This window comes from Ailuropoda melanoleuca, chromosome 2 (genome assembly GCF_002007445.2).
Source record: "Ailuropoda melanoleuca isolate Jingjing chromosome 2, ASM200744v2, whole genome shotgun sequence".
NCBI lineage: Eukaryota > Metazoa > Chordata > Mammalia > Carnivora > Ursidae > Ailuropoda > Ailuropoda melanoleuca.
In genome coordinates, this window is record NC_048219.1 from 130,162,047 (window position 1) to 130,178,410 (window position 16,364).

The 16,364-nt window shown below is 40.4% G+C and overlaps 1 protein-coding gene across 11 annotated transcripts in view; it reads right to left on the bottom strand.

Annotated features, from left to right (window-relative positions):
* The window catches only part of RBMS1 (RNA binding motif single stranded interacting protein 1), a 221,131-nt gene that overhangs the window by 36,971 nt on the left and 167,796 nt on the right, over positions 1–16,364 (bottom strand). For all 11 annotated transcript variants that reach the window (XM_034654614.1, XM_034654617.1, XM_034654613.1 and 8 more), the window contains exons 3-4: positions 6,210–6,268; positions 1,130–1,221 (exon numbers count right to left, since the gene is read on the bottom strand). In XM_034654614.1, coding sequence (XP_034510505.1) covers positions 1,130–1,221; positions 6,210–6,268 — 151 coding nt within the window. The remainder of the gene's footprint in view (positions 1–1,129; positions 1,222–6,209; positions 6,269–16,364) is intronic.

Sequence of the window (16,364 nt, forward strand, 5' to 3'; positions counted from 1 at the left end):
AGTGTTTTCTGATTGTGCCTTGAAAGTCCTGGGGACCCACTGTTTACAGAAGCAGGTTAAACATGCTGTAAATCATTATGCAACACAGGTACTGCACAGTCACAATTAAATATACTTTAAACCCTGATAATCATGGTCTTCCAACAATGCCACAGGAAATTGCTCTACATTACAGACAGATAAGCAGAAAATCGTGGTGCTTAATATTTATAGTTTCGATTTATTTTAACTTCTTACTCTGGAGTTCAAGAAAATCTAAAATATGTCCAACTCAATTCAAAGCTTTAAAAATAGTTAAAGTCCAAGACTACTTTGGAAAGGTGATCCCTTTCACTAATTCCTGAAATCGTGATTTATGTTGATTTTTTGAGTCAAGGTAAATCTCTGGTGTGGCAGCTACACACACATCCTTCAGGAGCCTCAAGGTCTTAGCAGGTAACTTCTCTCTTTACCAGAGTCCTTGAACTTCCATAAATTCTCCTTCCTTATGGAAATGTGAATGCTCCTGAGGGAATGATCACATGCTACTATTCAGGAGCGGAAGTAACCCAATTACTTTCCTCTGTGCTTCAAGAAGACAGAGAACATATAATTAATGATCTTTTGAAAAGAATACACAAAATATCAAACTGCTGAGTTTCAGGCTTAAAAATATTTTCCACAGCAATTCAAGGACCACAAATGGGGGGGAAATGCACAGAATTATATGAGTATCTTAAGAAGTGCACTATGGGTAGTAGGTGTGACATAACCCAAGTTTACATTTGGGCAATAAGAAGACTAGGGCATATACCCACTTCAACAATATTCTTCGTCTAGAATTCTAAAAGTTTATCAGAAACAAGCCTTGAATAAAGCCATGACAGAACTACTAAGGAGTAGATTCACAGCCCATAAATAACCAGTGTCTGAAAACGTCTGCCTTTTGTACTGATTTGAAATAGCATCTGTAGCTTCCTCTGCCCTAACCTACTACTACTGGGGATGCGGAGGCTCAGGACAGGTGTCCAGAAGGAACCACGGTTAGCCAGGATGGAGGGAGAATGCCAACACTGACAGGCAGAGCCCCACTCCAGGCTTCAGAACCAAGGCCAGGGGCCAGAGGAGTGGCTACTGGCTCTCTACTCACCTTTGCCATTTGAGCTTGAACCCCGCTAGCCTTCAGGGCAGACACAGCTTTCTGGGCTGCTGCAGGACTGTCAAAGTCGACAAAACCGTAACCTGAAATGCAAAACATACTTACTTACTAAGCCATTATTTTGTGATGATGAAAAGAGCAAAAGAATGAGTGTTTGGTTCCTGATGCGAGGGCAGCCGAAATGAAAACCCCGACGTCCTGACAGGTATCTGGTGTTACCAGCTGCAATGTGGCCTCCCTCTCAGGCTGTCTGTCCCTGTCGTCTCTCATGAGCTAGACAGATTTTCCTTCAAAGTAAAAAACTAACGAAACAAAACAAAACCCTAAAAATCCTGGTTTTCCCTTTTTCTCAGGTGTCATACTTCCTGAAGAAAATGACATCTAAGTTAACCAACAAAAATTAAAAAAAAAAAAAAAGGGAAAAAATCAACTACAGAGAAATAGCATTTTTAATGATTTGGTAATAAAGATGGAGCAATCATACAGAACTTAATAAATAACAGAAAAAAATTATGTTTATTCCACAGACTAACAATTATTTTTCAAGTAAATTAAGTATAACCAATAAATACCCCAAACATAAAATACATGCTATTTTAGTATTTGATTAAAAATATGATTACTTATTTGCTTAAAATACATCTCGTGATCCCTGTCAAATAAAGAAAGGAGTAAAAATGCCTCCAGATATCCAAAAGAGCTGTTTCAGCAATTCATGCCCTAACATCTAAAAACAAAACATCATACGAACAGAAAAACAAATAACCCCCTGAAAGAGGCTCTGGCTCAAAGCTTATTTATTCATAGTCTCGAAAACATTTTTAACAAGCCAGTCAGCTAATCCCTGGTCACACTAAGTCAAAAGCAGGAAACTAGGGGGGAAAAGGTGTCAGGGTAAGGGTTACAAAATGAGCACATGGATGGTACCTAGCAGCGAAATCTAGCAACAAGCAATAAAAGAGGGAAACTACACACAGAACAGGACTTAAGCAGCGTAAGAGCAACAGCCCCATGAATTTCACACAATCCAGTGAGTACCACTGTATGAAAATAGGCCATTTTAGGCTGATTTTTCGCTGGGATCACTCTTAAGTTATTGAGAAAAGGTTAAATCATATTCAACAACTGTTTAAAAGATCAGGATACCAGGCAAAAATACCAACAGAGATTTTATTGGAACTCAAACCTATTGCTATAAAATACACTTTAAACGAGTAAGAATATTTTGAAACACAAAAGCACCGTTTGGAAGCTGCCCAGAAGGGCCAGTGCTATCATTGATTTCTAGATACTGTAAAGACAGAGTACTTTTGACAGTAAAGTACTAGTGTCCAAACAGAAAAACATATCTCAATCAACAAGGCCAAACACAGAGCTCGGCAAGGGTTCAAAGGTCGTTTTGCAGTATTAGCACCAAAAATACTGTCTGGTAACAAAACAGGTTGTAATGAAACAGAATAAACCATCAATTGTAGAACAGATGTTTCAGGAGAGATGCGTTAAACCTGAAATAAGAAGCAGCTTCCTTCTATTACTTGGAATTGGACTGAAATAAAGCCTAATTTGATTTTGACACTGAGGAAACAGCCAGGTTGGAAAGAAAAAGAAGAGCTAAAAGCAGAGAAAGCTGCTCAACGGCCACTTCAGGACTTAAGAGTCAACACAGTCTGAGTGTTTTTAGAAACCTGTAAGTTAATGCTAATATGCAACCCTCCGTGGGGGGACACACACACGCACACGCGCTTGCTCTCTCTCTCTCTCTCTCTCTCTCTCTCGTACCTACTTTATCACCATGTACAACTTCAGCAGGCCATAAATGAATAGCCAACTACAATGAAGTGATGTCACTCCCACTGATGGATATTTGACAGTGGTTCCCCCCCCAACTATTTTGCTATTGTCAATAAATTACAAGAAACAGAAGATCTCAATTTTGATGTAACTGTGGCTGAACTTAATACCAGTCAAAAACTATTAGTATTCTTTTATCTGTTATTTTCTTATTAGGAAAAATCTATAATGGTTGCATTTTAGTTGTTTACATCCTTTTCTGGCCTTTTCTAACCACATAACTGTCTCATAATATTTGCTGGAAACAAGTATTACGGGTAGGCATGCAATCTTTCATTTTCTCTATTTTATTACTTTCAAGTAAATTTAAGAGTACACAAATTTGAATTATAGGTTCTATGGGTTTCATTATATAAATGGGTATGAAGATATTTTTGAAGGTGGGATTCACTAAGTAACACGGCCCTCTCTCACTGGATTCCCAGAAGGACTCTCCTCAGGTCTCAGGACCAGGAATAGTTATGGGACTCCTGCGTCTTGGATTTTCCTCCACATTGTGGTGACTAAACCATGGGAATGGCTATGTTTTTTTAGTTTTGCTTTGGCCAGTAGGAAACTCAGGCCATTTTTGTAGTAACCTGAGAATTCCTGCTCTTGCCCCTATCTTCCCATTAGTCAGATTTATCCTCACCCATTTTAACTTCGTGTGTGTGTGTGTGTGTGTGTGTGTGTGTGGCATTTGTGTGCATGTGTTCTGCTCTTGTATGTAACCCTTAAGCATTAATCAATTAATCAATGTCACAATTGATACTCTGTAAGCTTTTTGTGATCTCGGATTGACATATATACCAATGTTGGAAAGCGTTTAAATACCTTTAGTTTGCTTAAACCTGACAAAAATTGAAATGCAGAAGAGCAACTGACTCCTAAATTTTCAAATTTAATAACTAAGGTACATGTTATTCAGAGCAATGTGTCCTTCGGGTAATTTCCTTTCTTGGATAGAGGCTCCAAAATACGCTTCGTGACAAGAAAGTGTTCTGTGACCTCTAAGGTCTCTAATTTGCAGGTATAAAATTCTTTGATACGGTCAACCTCAAAAAATTAGTATGGAACACCTGATTTTCTATTTATGTGCATACTCTATAATCTCTTATGCATTATCTACATTTATCCATCCATTCATCCATTCACGTATCTGGCTTCTCAAGTTATCAATGGCTAACACGTTGTCTTTATTATGAGGTACACTGTGTTATTTCTTCTCATTTGTTCCAAAATTACTTTTTTTCAGAAGCTCTCTCATTCTGCTTCCAGGATTTTATAAACCCATTTTGTTCCCTTGGTCCCCTCACTCGCTCACCCACCCACCCACCCACCCACGGATGCCGGCATCTGTCTACTCCTGAGAGCCTGTGTGAGACAAAGAGCCCTAAAAGGTTCCTGCCGTTGCCCTCACACAAGGCACGAGCTCCTGCGACTCACTTTAAGAGATGGTCTCTAGGAGAAGTGCGGTATGGACAATCAGTTCTGAATTATTCCTTCCCTTATTCTGCAAGCCCCACACATCTCTCCACTTATCTCTGAACACTTTCCAATCGTGAAGGGTTTGTATGATGATAGTATGTCCGATTTTGCATGACTATATTTTATTTACACCTTTTCTATATCGCGTTGAGCATTTTGTGGAATTTTGGTTTCTAGGGCACAGGCTCTCATCGGAGAAGAGTGGAGGATAGGTAGGGATTTTCAGCACAGGGGCGTGGTGAACAATTCAGCCAGGGAGGGCTCAGAATCCTCTCCCTCACTTAACTGGGGCAGCCTTGCTAATTTTTAACACACTGATCTACTGCATAAGATTCTTTTCTGCAGGGGGCGGGGTGGGAGGAAAGGTGGGGTAAAGCCATAAAACCACTTGCCGACTGTGATTTCTCTTTCAGTCTGCAACAAATGTTTGAGTTAAGCTTCCTGTTTTATGCCTGCAAGAGTCCATTTTTCTTTATAAAACTGAAAGATTTTTTTCCCTGTGTCCCTGCTTTCTCAAATCATTTACAAATATGTGAAATAACACTAACCTTGGCAACTAAATCTAAACATTGCAGTCTACAGTTTGACTCTCTCTAGTTTAATTCATTTAAAATATTTATTGAGTACCTCTCTACATAACGCACTGCTTTATTCCCTGTCCCAAGGCAAAACTGTCTTCATGTGCCATGTTGCTTAAACAGGGGCTTAGACAAGGGCCACAATAGCTCCTTTAAATTTAGGAGCTCTGAAGAAGACACAAATACAATGAAGCACTTCAAGTCTCGATTAAAGGAAATGGCTGGCTTCTAAGGCGAGGCCTTACCATACGGTTCACTGACATTCTTTGCCTTTCTCAGAGGGTGCTAAGCCAAAGCCAACGCCACTCCTTGAAAAACTGGGGTCTAATTAATGAGGAGATTTGCCTTCTCTGCCTATTTCTGTCAACCTTATTTCAATTCATGGGGTCAGTAGTTAGACTCAAAGTCAGCTGACTCCATTCTTCCCCTTTCCTAGAAATCACATGCCCATTGTTAAGATGCTGGATCATTAAAAGTCAGCACGGCGGAGCACCAGCGCGGCCTCCTGTAGACGCCTCCTCTTCCAGCTCATGAAGCTGGATGAGCTCATCCTAATTACATGGAAAACTGAAGGTCAGTGCATCAAATTAATGCAGCAGCATATTTCAAAGGGGCGTATGACCTCCCCTCCCTATTACAATTTGGTCAGTGGAAATGGTTCTCTCCTCCCCGCTGCCAATATTGTCAACAGGCATTCAGCACAGAACAATTGGGAGTATTGAAACATGTAATTAAGTACTGCTTAAAACTACTCTATTCTAATTAATAGAGCCAATTTGCACAATATGTAATCTTTTCAGTTCTTTAGTACAGTCCAGTGGTCTTCAGTAAGCAGCTCTAATCTCCTCAGGCTCAGGAAAGAAAAGCTATTTTCGAACTCTACTTCCCTTTTAAAGTAGCGGCCACACGCCAACCAGTATCCTGCACGTTAGCTCTGCTGGCGTCAGATCTGCGATTCTGGCAAACTGCTAGCTGCTGTAGGGTTTCTAGCCAGAGCTCGGCTAGGGACAACGTAAAGGACTATGCTGACATTGGGCAAGACAGGAACTGGGGGATCTAGAAGGCTTGGTTCTTAATAACATGGAGGGAGTCGTTTTGAAACCAAAGATCAGGTTTACAAGTCCATCATTTTCCTAAAACTGGGATGTAGTGAATTAGCAACCAAGGGACTATACCTTTGCATTTGTTTGTTGTCTTATCCAAAATTGCCTTCGTGGAGACTATTTTCCCATATCTAAAAGATAAAAAGAAAAAAAACAGGAGAAGTTAAAAATCAAGGACCCCTTAGTAACGTCTAAGTCCAGAGAACACACATATTTTTCAAGCATCTGCAAACTTTCAAGTACAAAATGTCCTATACTTAGGGGACAGAAAATGAGAATTCTAAACTAAAAAAAAAGGGGACTGGCCAGGCCTCCTATTTGAATCTCTGGATTATAGTCTGATGTTGACCTTTGAGGAATCAGGTACTTACCTGACAGTCTTGGGACCCCCCCCCCCAAAAAAAAAAGGTGGGGGAGATGAGCTCCATAAAAAGCTACTTCTAGGAACNGAGATGAGCTCCATAAAAAGCTACTTCTAGGAACTGTATATGAATTTAGAGCCAAATGCGAGGCTATAAAATTTACCTAACACTTTGATAACTATTTATATTTATAAAAATATATAAAAATATATAACTAATATACTATTAACACCTCTTTCAACTCAGTAATACTAGCTACACATATATATGTGAAATGACATGAACAATCAAGAATATAAAACCATGAACCAGGGATTAAGCATTAATTCTAGGAGGGTTTGCATAAATGTGTTTAAATTCCTTAAGGTACAACAGACGTTGGGAGGAGAAGGAACAAAATCCAGAATATTAAGCTTTGATGAACGGCCACTGAAAATGAAGTGCCAGTGTAGCTTAAATACAAGGCTTAATCCTACACCCTTTCCTAGTGACCACAGTCTACGTTTGTCTTCAAAAAACTAAGGAAAAAACCTTTGAAAAATAATTCTTAAAAATTATTGGGACTTTGAGAAATGCATATAACTTACTTCACATATCTGTAAACTGTGACCTCATTTCTACATGGTCAATTCCCCAATTTTACTTTCCTGTGAATTACTTTTAAAATGTCACGTTTTCTTCTCTAATACTACTTTCTCATGATTGATCTTGAGGACGAAGAAGTCTTAAAAGCTTAGGAAATGAAGCATCTGTGCAGCTTTTTAGAGCATTTTTGAATACTGTGGGTTTCTAGTTTATGCACTGAACAAGCTGAAATATATTTATCTAGAAGAAACAAATGGCTTGAACCACCTCTTTTCCCCGGTTAATTTTCACTCTGTGTAATCACGTAATCAAATGATTGCTAACCAGGCATGAAAGTAAAGATAATTTGAGGTTCAAATGACAATTACATCCAAGAGGCATAATGCTGCACAAACACCTTCAATTCCCTGTAGAGATTGAGTATTTACAACATTAACACAGGTCACCATGCTTACCAAAAAAGGGTAATAATTTTAAAAAACCTGAAAACCAGAGAAAATAAGTGATTTTAAGACCACCTTTTCAGCAACCATTTCTCTACTAGGTTACTTACATGCTGGATTATTTATCAGCACTCTCTCCTTTGCAAAAGTTTTGGCTGGAAAAGCTTTTAGACTGCATTCCAGTCTCATACCTTTCCAAAGGCACGAAGAAAGTTAGTATGACTCCAATTTAGGATAAGGGGATTGAGAGTCACAGAGATTAAGAGACTTTGCTTGAGGTCACAGAGTTCAGGGTCTTTTATAAACCAAAGAGAAGAAAGGAAATTTAGGGAAGATCAGGGGTGGCCTTCTACCCTTCTGGTCCTGCTCACCACACTAACAATGGGAAGGAAAGGGAGATGTGGGAAGCAGGAAAAGAGAAGACTCCTGATAGCACCGGCTCTCAATCCATGCCGTGCTCTCTGCGGGTTTCTTTTCTCTTTGGTCTCTTTGCTACAGTGACATTACTCTTCACACAGCCACATCCATGTACCCTACACCTCCTGTGCTCTGAACTTGCTCCCCAGATCTCATCCCACCTTTCTGGGCACTCTTTCCATGCTGCTTTGCCCATTCAGCCTCCTACTCTCCCTCCTTAGCCAAGTACTCTCATCTCAACCCTTCCTTTTCCTAGGAAATTCCTCCAAAGCTACGGTGTTATTTAAAGCATCTTTTCTGATGGTGCCTGTTTCTCCTTCCTGAGTTGTTATTGTTGTTTTACAATATGTTATTTATTTATTTATTTACTTGAGAGAGACTGGGGGGAGGGAGAGGGAGAAGCAGGGTCCCTGCTGACCAGGGAGCCCAACGTGGGGCTCCATCGCATGACCCTGGGATCATGACCTGAGCCAAAGGCAGATGCTTAACAACTGAGCCAGCCAGGTGCCCCCTGAGTTGGTTTTTCTGTTATTCCCCCCAAACTTTAGTTTTTGTCTCTTTCTCTTTCAACTTAAATATCTTAGTATGTTAAGATACTGAAATATCTCATTCAATGTCACCTCATGCCCACTATTTTCTAATCCCATCCCCAAAGAACCCCAAACACATCTTCACTGTCTTTTTTCATTCAGTAGCAGTGCCCCACTCCTGATCTCCCACCAGGGACACCACTGACTCAGTCATTCCTGAGTCCAGGCAGTCAGGAACTCTTCTGAGTTGTCTCTGACATGTTTCTAATAGTCACCCTTTCCCTTCACTATGCCTAGACCCGAGCAAAAAATACACAGTAGTTCTTGCCTTGCCTCCAGCTTTTGCTGCTTCCAACCTTGTCTGCTGCTTTAATTTACCTTAAATATCACTTTAAACGTGTCTCTCTCTCATCCCATCATTATCCCATTCTACCCATGTTTGAACTTGAAGAACCTGTTCAAACATTATCTCTTCCACGAAACCATCTATAATCTCCTCACCCAAATCCATTGTGATTTTATGAGAAACCAAAAAAGGGATTACATTTACTCAGTTCCTACTTACGTTCTAGGCACTGTGCCAGGGACTTTGTACGCACCATCTTATTTAATTAACTTTGCAACAATCTTAGGAGGCAGGTGCTGTTATTCACATTTTTGCAAACGGGAAAATAAAAGCTCGTATAAATTTTAAGCCTAAAGTCTCTCCTAAAACCCCAAAGCTTAAACAAATTTTGTTTAAATTCTCACTTCAATTTATTCATGAAATAATTGTGAGAAACAATGTTTCCTTTATACACTGAGGGTTTGAAAGGGAAGGAACCAAGTGGGAGACCTCTTCTTATCAAGGGAGGGAGTAGACTTACTCTCAAGCCAAAGTAAAGCTTTTGTTTGTGTTAAACACAAGAAATAAACATGTGGTTCATGGCTGAAAGAGGGAAGGGGGGCGGTGTGTGGGAGAAAAGAGATTTCTGAAATTTATCAGTTTTACTTTCTATTGTGGTTTTCACCATGATTTGTGGGTTAAGCCTGAAAGACTGACTTCTCAGAAAGGTACTGTCTGTGGAGCTAATCCATACCGGCCTCCCTGGCCTCCAGGGGTCAGGAGACTGCTTATACGGAGTTATCTGAAGGGTATTGAAGGGTTTACCTCTCGTAAACTATCTTCTTTCTTGGGCTGTCCACTCAGTCACACCTCCCACAGTGCCAGAGGTATCTTACTCAAATAACTGAACTGGGAGATGACACACTTTCAATCCCTCAGCCCCTCGTTAAGGTAGCTTCTCAGTGGGTGATGCAGTCACCATGTGTGGGAACCGAGTGCAGAACAAGTAGTTCTGATGACGTGAGAAAGGATCTAGAACATGGGCATGACCGTCTATCAAATGGTGCCTCAAGGAACAGGAAAAGGCACAGCGGACTTCAGAGCAGGCACCCTTTCCTGCTACTGGTACTTTGCGGTAAGATTTAATGTGGGGCAAGGGGTGCGCGGGGGGAGGGGTGGTTACAGATGATTCACATTTAGCCTGATTCTACTGTTGATCACCAGTGCCTACAAGAGTATCAGACATCTGAGTAAAAATTCATAAAGCAACCAGATATTCACCAGCCCTCATTCCAACAGGCAGTTTAATTTGTTTTACAAGATCATTTAGTAGCAGGGACATGTTTGAGAGAAACAGGCCTTTACAGAATTCACACTCAGACAACACCAAAGAGAAGCGAGCAAGCCACAGAATTTTACGGTGAAAAATGTGAATAGGAAGATTCTTGGGGTTTTCACCAGCTTCAAAGTAACAAGGCTCAGACCCTAGCCCGGCTACGGGCTACCCAGAATATACTATTCTTTGCTAAGAGCAGATAATCCACTCCAGAGGAAGCAAAAGGTTAAAGAGTAATTAAGAGATGTGACTACAGAATCATTAGAATTTCAAAGGGAGAGGATAACAAGTGAAGTCTCACATTTAAACCTATTGGCCCAAGTGAACCTGGATGATAAAACCTTCTGCTTAAAATCTACCAGAATTTCTTCTGTTTATATCACAGCTTTAGTCATTTCTTTCCCATTTCCATTTAGATTTCCTTCATCTGCTGAAATATAAAATCAAAGTAAATTTTAGTCTGTCCTTAGTAAATAAAACTTAATTTTCTTCTCTGGCCTCTTCACATAGTCCCTCCTAAACTCTACCTTTTTGTTAATTTACATTAATTACAAAAGAAATGCACATTTGTAATTAGAAGACACAGAAAAGTAAGTTGAAATATTTTTTTAAAGATTTTTATTTATTTATTTGAGAGAGAGAGAGAATGAATAGGGAGGGGCAGAAGGAGAGGGAGAAGCAGGCTCCCCGCTGAGCACAGAGCCTGATGTGGGGCTCGATCCCAAGACCCTGGGATCGTGACCTGAGCCGAAGGCAGACGCTTAACCAACTGAGCCTCCTAGGTGCCCCAAAGTAAGTTGAAATAGTAAAATCACCTGAAATCCTGGATATGAATGTTAGGACACATTGGTTCCTACTCTTAGACTTTGTCCAGTGTGCATATACACAAGGAACACACATGTGTATGACCTGTGTATGTACACACACATACACACACACGTGCACGCACACAAACACATACCCTGTACTAGGGAACTTGCAGCTTTGGAACATTCCCAGTTACAAGCCCAGGCTCTGGAAAGTGAAGTCCAATCCACCCACCAACAGATGGCGACAATGGTTGGTAAGTTACTTTAACATTGTCCGTTCCAGTTGTAAACTCCTTTAAGGCACCATGGAGAAATCTGCAGTGTTGGTGTTAGTTTTGAAAGATTTTATGAACATTATTAAACCTGAAAAAGCAATGAGTGTGTGAAAGACAACAGTAAGAAAAAGTATATACTTATAATGTAAACAAAAAAAAGCGATTTTCCGTTTGACAAAGACTGGTGGTGTTTTAATAGCTGAGCTGCCTATGCAGGACAACTGGGGGCTCATGCATCCTTTGAGATTCTGTGCCTGTGCAGAGGGCCATCACCAGCAAGGGGGGACAGGGAACTGAAATGACTTCTGGGTAGATGACTAGCAGTTCAGCATCGATACTGGACAAGATGACCTAGAATATATGCAGGAGAATAATAAAAGGAATAGCTTACATCTCTACAGCTTTTACTTTACACCAGGCACTATTTTAAGTGATTTAAGTCAATTATTTTAATCTTCACAGCCACCTCTGGAGAAGGTAAGGTATTATCCCCACTTTGTAGATGTGAAACCGGGGAGCAGAGTCAGGGACCTAGTCAAGAGGCACAGACAGTAAGTGGCAAAAATGGGAGACGGGAAGTTTGATTTGGACAACCATGCTGACAGCTGCAGAAACTGGTCACCAACCACAGAGTTCCACAGGCTCAAATCAACTCCTTGAATCTGCACAGTTCTAAATGAGTGAGGGGGTAAGGGCAGCCTCTAACTGCCAAGGTTTCCAGGACAGATGCTGAGAACATTCCGAAGGGAGTTCCCGAACTTTCTGGGTGGAGACAACATGGTTCTATTTGGAATAAGGTGCCCAAGAGAGCATATATATTAGTGGGGAGGAGGCACAATGGGTTTAAAGCTTAAAAGGAGCAACTCAGGTATCTATTGGGTGGGAATGGATTTGGGGACTATACGCCCAAACTCCTCTTGTTATTTTGGACTTGTTGGAGGAAAAGAAAAAACATGTACGCACAAACACACCCACACAGACATGATACTGTGTATGTCATTTTCCACCCTGCTCTTTTTGCTGCTTTATTTTTTCAGTGGCCTCCCGGGAAAAGAGGATTTCCTAAAATTTGCTTTAGCTTTCCCAATAATGGGATGAATAGGGGAAGGAAAGGAAAGTATTAAATTACACTCATTTTGCTAATAAAAAAAGTAGTAGTCACTTGTTCATATTATTCTCAATTCCCGGGTTGGTTTTCCTCATTTACTTGGTATAGAAAGTGGTCAACATTTAAAGATGAGACACAAAACGTGACATTTTAAAATTAGGTAATCAATACCAAACAAATTTTGTAAGACTTTACCTGGTTAGCACTGAAGATTTTAAATGTTTCTGTAAGATTCTGCTAAGATACATAAATATTAAAGGTATAGAAAGTTATTCCACTTTTTATTTCAGCTGTTTTGGCTTAACTCTGAACATTCGTTAGCAGTCCATCCCTCCCACTTGTGTGGTACAGCTGGGGGTGCCCTTGTGGATACATGATTTCTGGTACATGGGGCAGAACGGAAAGCTTCATCTAATGCCGCTGAAATTGAAGCCAGGGTTTGAAGGAGGTAAAATGTTTGGCAGGAAAAACTGCTACAGCCCTAAAGGTCAGGAACAAACCTGGTGCGGAAGGTGAATGGAACACGGGAAAGACAAGGACAGCTGAGAAAGAGATCAGACCAAGAAATCAACCCACAAATATTAACAGCATGTCTCTGGCATGCCCTTCAACATACAAGGCCTACAAAGAATATACATGATGTCATTCTTGTCATCAAATGGGGGAGGGAGATAATCTCTGGGGGTATGTAAGGAATTTTTAATATTAAAAAATAAGAATACTGAGGTCTTATCTGATGAATGTGAAATAAAGGAGGCATAACCATAGGATGAAGGTCAAGTTCACCAGGAAAGACTTTGGGGAAAGCAAAAATTCAGGTGAGCTACAGAGGACAATAAACAGAAGAACCTGTCTAATTAGCAACCTGTGTTGGGGGAGTAAAGGTAGGTAAGTTTGAAAAGGTCTGATAGGACCTTGAGTTCCAGGAAAAGGAGTCAAGAAACAGCATGTGGCTGGAGGTTTTGTAACTGCACAGTGATATGATGAAAGCAAGAGTTTAGTAAGATTAATGAAAATCTCACAGCTAGGGTTAGCAGAGAGAGAGGTGCCAAATTTTATTTTAGTGTTATTTATTTATTTTTTTGCTCTTGGTACTCAAGCAACAACAGTCAAGGTCAAGAAATTAAAATGGAGGGATGAAGACAGCTAGGAGATGACTGGGAAGGTACTACAGGACAGAAAAGTTTGAAGACAGAGGACTTCTCTGAACGAGCCTTAAATGCTTAACTTGACATCTGAGGAGAAGAATCCACGGAGTGGGTGCTATGGAAAGCCAGTGGCTTACCTCTGTGAATGCACAGAAGATGGCGAAAAGGAGCCACCACCGCTCCCTCTCCTGCACTGCCCTGGAAAGGACGCTGAGTGTCAGCCCCAGTCCCAGACCTAGAGCCTGAGGATGAGAGATGGTGCAGCAGAAGCTCAGACCGGCCTCAAGGAGTCTCTCCCTCCACGGGGCTGGTTCTCCCACAGCACGTGAGCTGAGGGAGGATAACCTACAGGAGCTTTGGGACAAAGTATCACATTTTTCAAGAGAAAAGAGATGCATCTACATATCTGATTTTTCGCCATGCTGGAATTTTAAGATAAACACACCCCTTCAGACTACAAATAAAATTGGGGACTCGCACCCAGATTTTGAGATTTGTATCCTCTTCTGACTCCGCTTAGAACCATGCCTGCCAATCTCCTTTTCAACGTTCCTGGGCGGCTTACCTGATTTATTCTAATTGCTACAAAAGTAACAACTGATGCTACTTATTGCATATATGGCTTGAACTAAATAATTCATAGAGAATGAACATTAAAACTACCTCCTTAAAAGCGGCTAAAATGCATTTTTGCCAAATTCGATGAAAACATTACACCTCTCTCCTATATCAAAAGCACACTAGAAAGCCTACGACTTATCACACAGATCTGCTAGTACGGTTTAGTATCAAGTCTATTATGACCGGCAATCAAGGTAAAGTAGCTTCACAGTATTTTATGGTCTTTTAAGAGCACACAGCACACAAAGACTCTTTTACATTCTCTTACGACAATATTCGTGCCCCAAGTCCCTGCAGTCACGGGCGGCCAGACCCAGATGAGCGCTCCCAACGACTAACACGTCAGAGTAAGATGATACTCGCTGAAAATGGAACCCAGAATTTTGCAAGTAACAGGCAGATTTTCCATCATAAAAAAAAATCCCTCAAAGTCTCGAACGGTGATTAATGTCTAACCTTTAAAACAAAGGCACTTTGATTACAGAAAGTAGTCTTTATTTCTGAATTGAATTTATGAGCTGACAAGGATAGAGCATTTAAGAAATTTTCTTCTTCTCCCACCAAAACCTGTAGTATATTGGCTTTGCTTTGACAACTCGCCTTCATGCTTACACAGCGCTTCACTTTACTGCATCATAAGGAAGACAACGTTATATGAGAAAGAAGACAGAGTTGCAGCAAGGGAGGCCTATGCTCAAGTGCTCCTTTGGCCAATGACCAGCTCTGCGACTCTGGGTAGCTAGCTGTCTGGCCTCAGTATCCCCACTCATACAGTGATATGGTAACACCTAAGCTCACAGGACCGCTGGTGAAGGGCTGGCACAGCGTTCGACCCAGAACAGATACTCAGTAACTACTAGGTGTTATCCTTTTCTCCCCACCCCCTCCACATAACGGCACTTCTAATTCTCAATATTTGAGAGCACTCAGCTAGACTACCTCCTTACGTTAATTTCGACACGGTCCTAAGGTTGCATAGTATTGAGAAAACCATTTTTATGGTTACTTTTCAGCATGGTTATTTGCATAATGAAACCACTCAATATATACTGGCTGAATAAACGAAAATATAAACACGTAACAAGAATTTTTTTCCCCTTCAAGTGTTGGTGTGGGGAATGGAGGGAGGTTGGCAATAGTAGGGAGAAGGGAAATACTACATTTTGCCTTGGAAAATGAACATGGCCTTGTATTTTATCCCAATTTAGCTTATAAAAACACCAAGGAGGGAACCGAAGTAATTTAACAGTTTAACATGGAAGTAAAAATTAATACCAGAAAGAAAACTGTAAAATGTTAAGGGGGGACCCAAAAACCTAAGAGTTTTTGTTCCTAGACTGTTTTTCATGTACCTCTATATTTGTTGCTCTTTTTAAAAGAAATCAAAACTAGAAATCTTTTAGACACACACACTATGTTAAAAAGAACGATGTCAGAGTCTATAGAAACTGAGTGCATTAAACTCCAACACTGAAAACCATTAATGACTGCTTCATTCAAAACAAGAACAGCGTGACAGAGAGTAAAAGTAAACATGCTCTCTGAAGCAAAACAGAGTTATCTGAAACTATTAAAACAGAGTGTGCAAATTACCTAGAAATTTCTTTTGATTCTGACACAAGCAAGAAAGGCAAGAGTCAAATTGGACATTTCCTAGAATGAACACTAATGTTGGCTTTGATCCAAAACACAGCACCAGTGTATTGATTTCCAAATGCAGTCAGTCCATCCTTTTTGAAAGTAATAAATCCTGACTGCCCCATGACCTTGAAAAGCCAGTCTGAAGAACAGACTGAAAAAGAAAATGATATCTATTTTACTCATTTTAGCTCTAAGAAATCTGGGGATACAATATAAGTGCATCACTAGTTTAAAAAAAAAAATACACTTAAGACAGTATAAGCAAGAGAATGCCAACATAGCTTGCCAGCACAGTTGATATTTCTAAACTTAGATATTTCATTCAAGGGTCACTTGTGACTGCGGTCGCAGCTCTGAGAGTGGATCTGATGGAAAAGGCACAATGGTTTCTCCCACACTGGTTTTCCTACTGGTTTGCCTCTGAATAAGACTCTTCTTAGACTCTGCTGATGAAGTTAGCAATCATTCCAGAGACACAGTAGCTCGGCTCTAAAAGTTTATAATCTAAAAATTTAAGAAAATCAGAGAGGAATCATCAGTCTGTGAAAGAATGGAACTAAAGAGAACTTTAGTGTCAGTCTCACAAAATTACCATATCCCAAATGAAGGTAATATACCTCACTCACA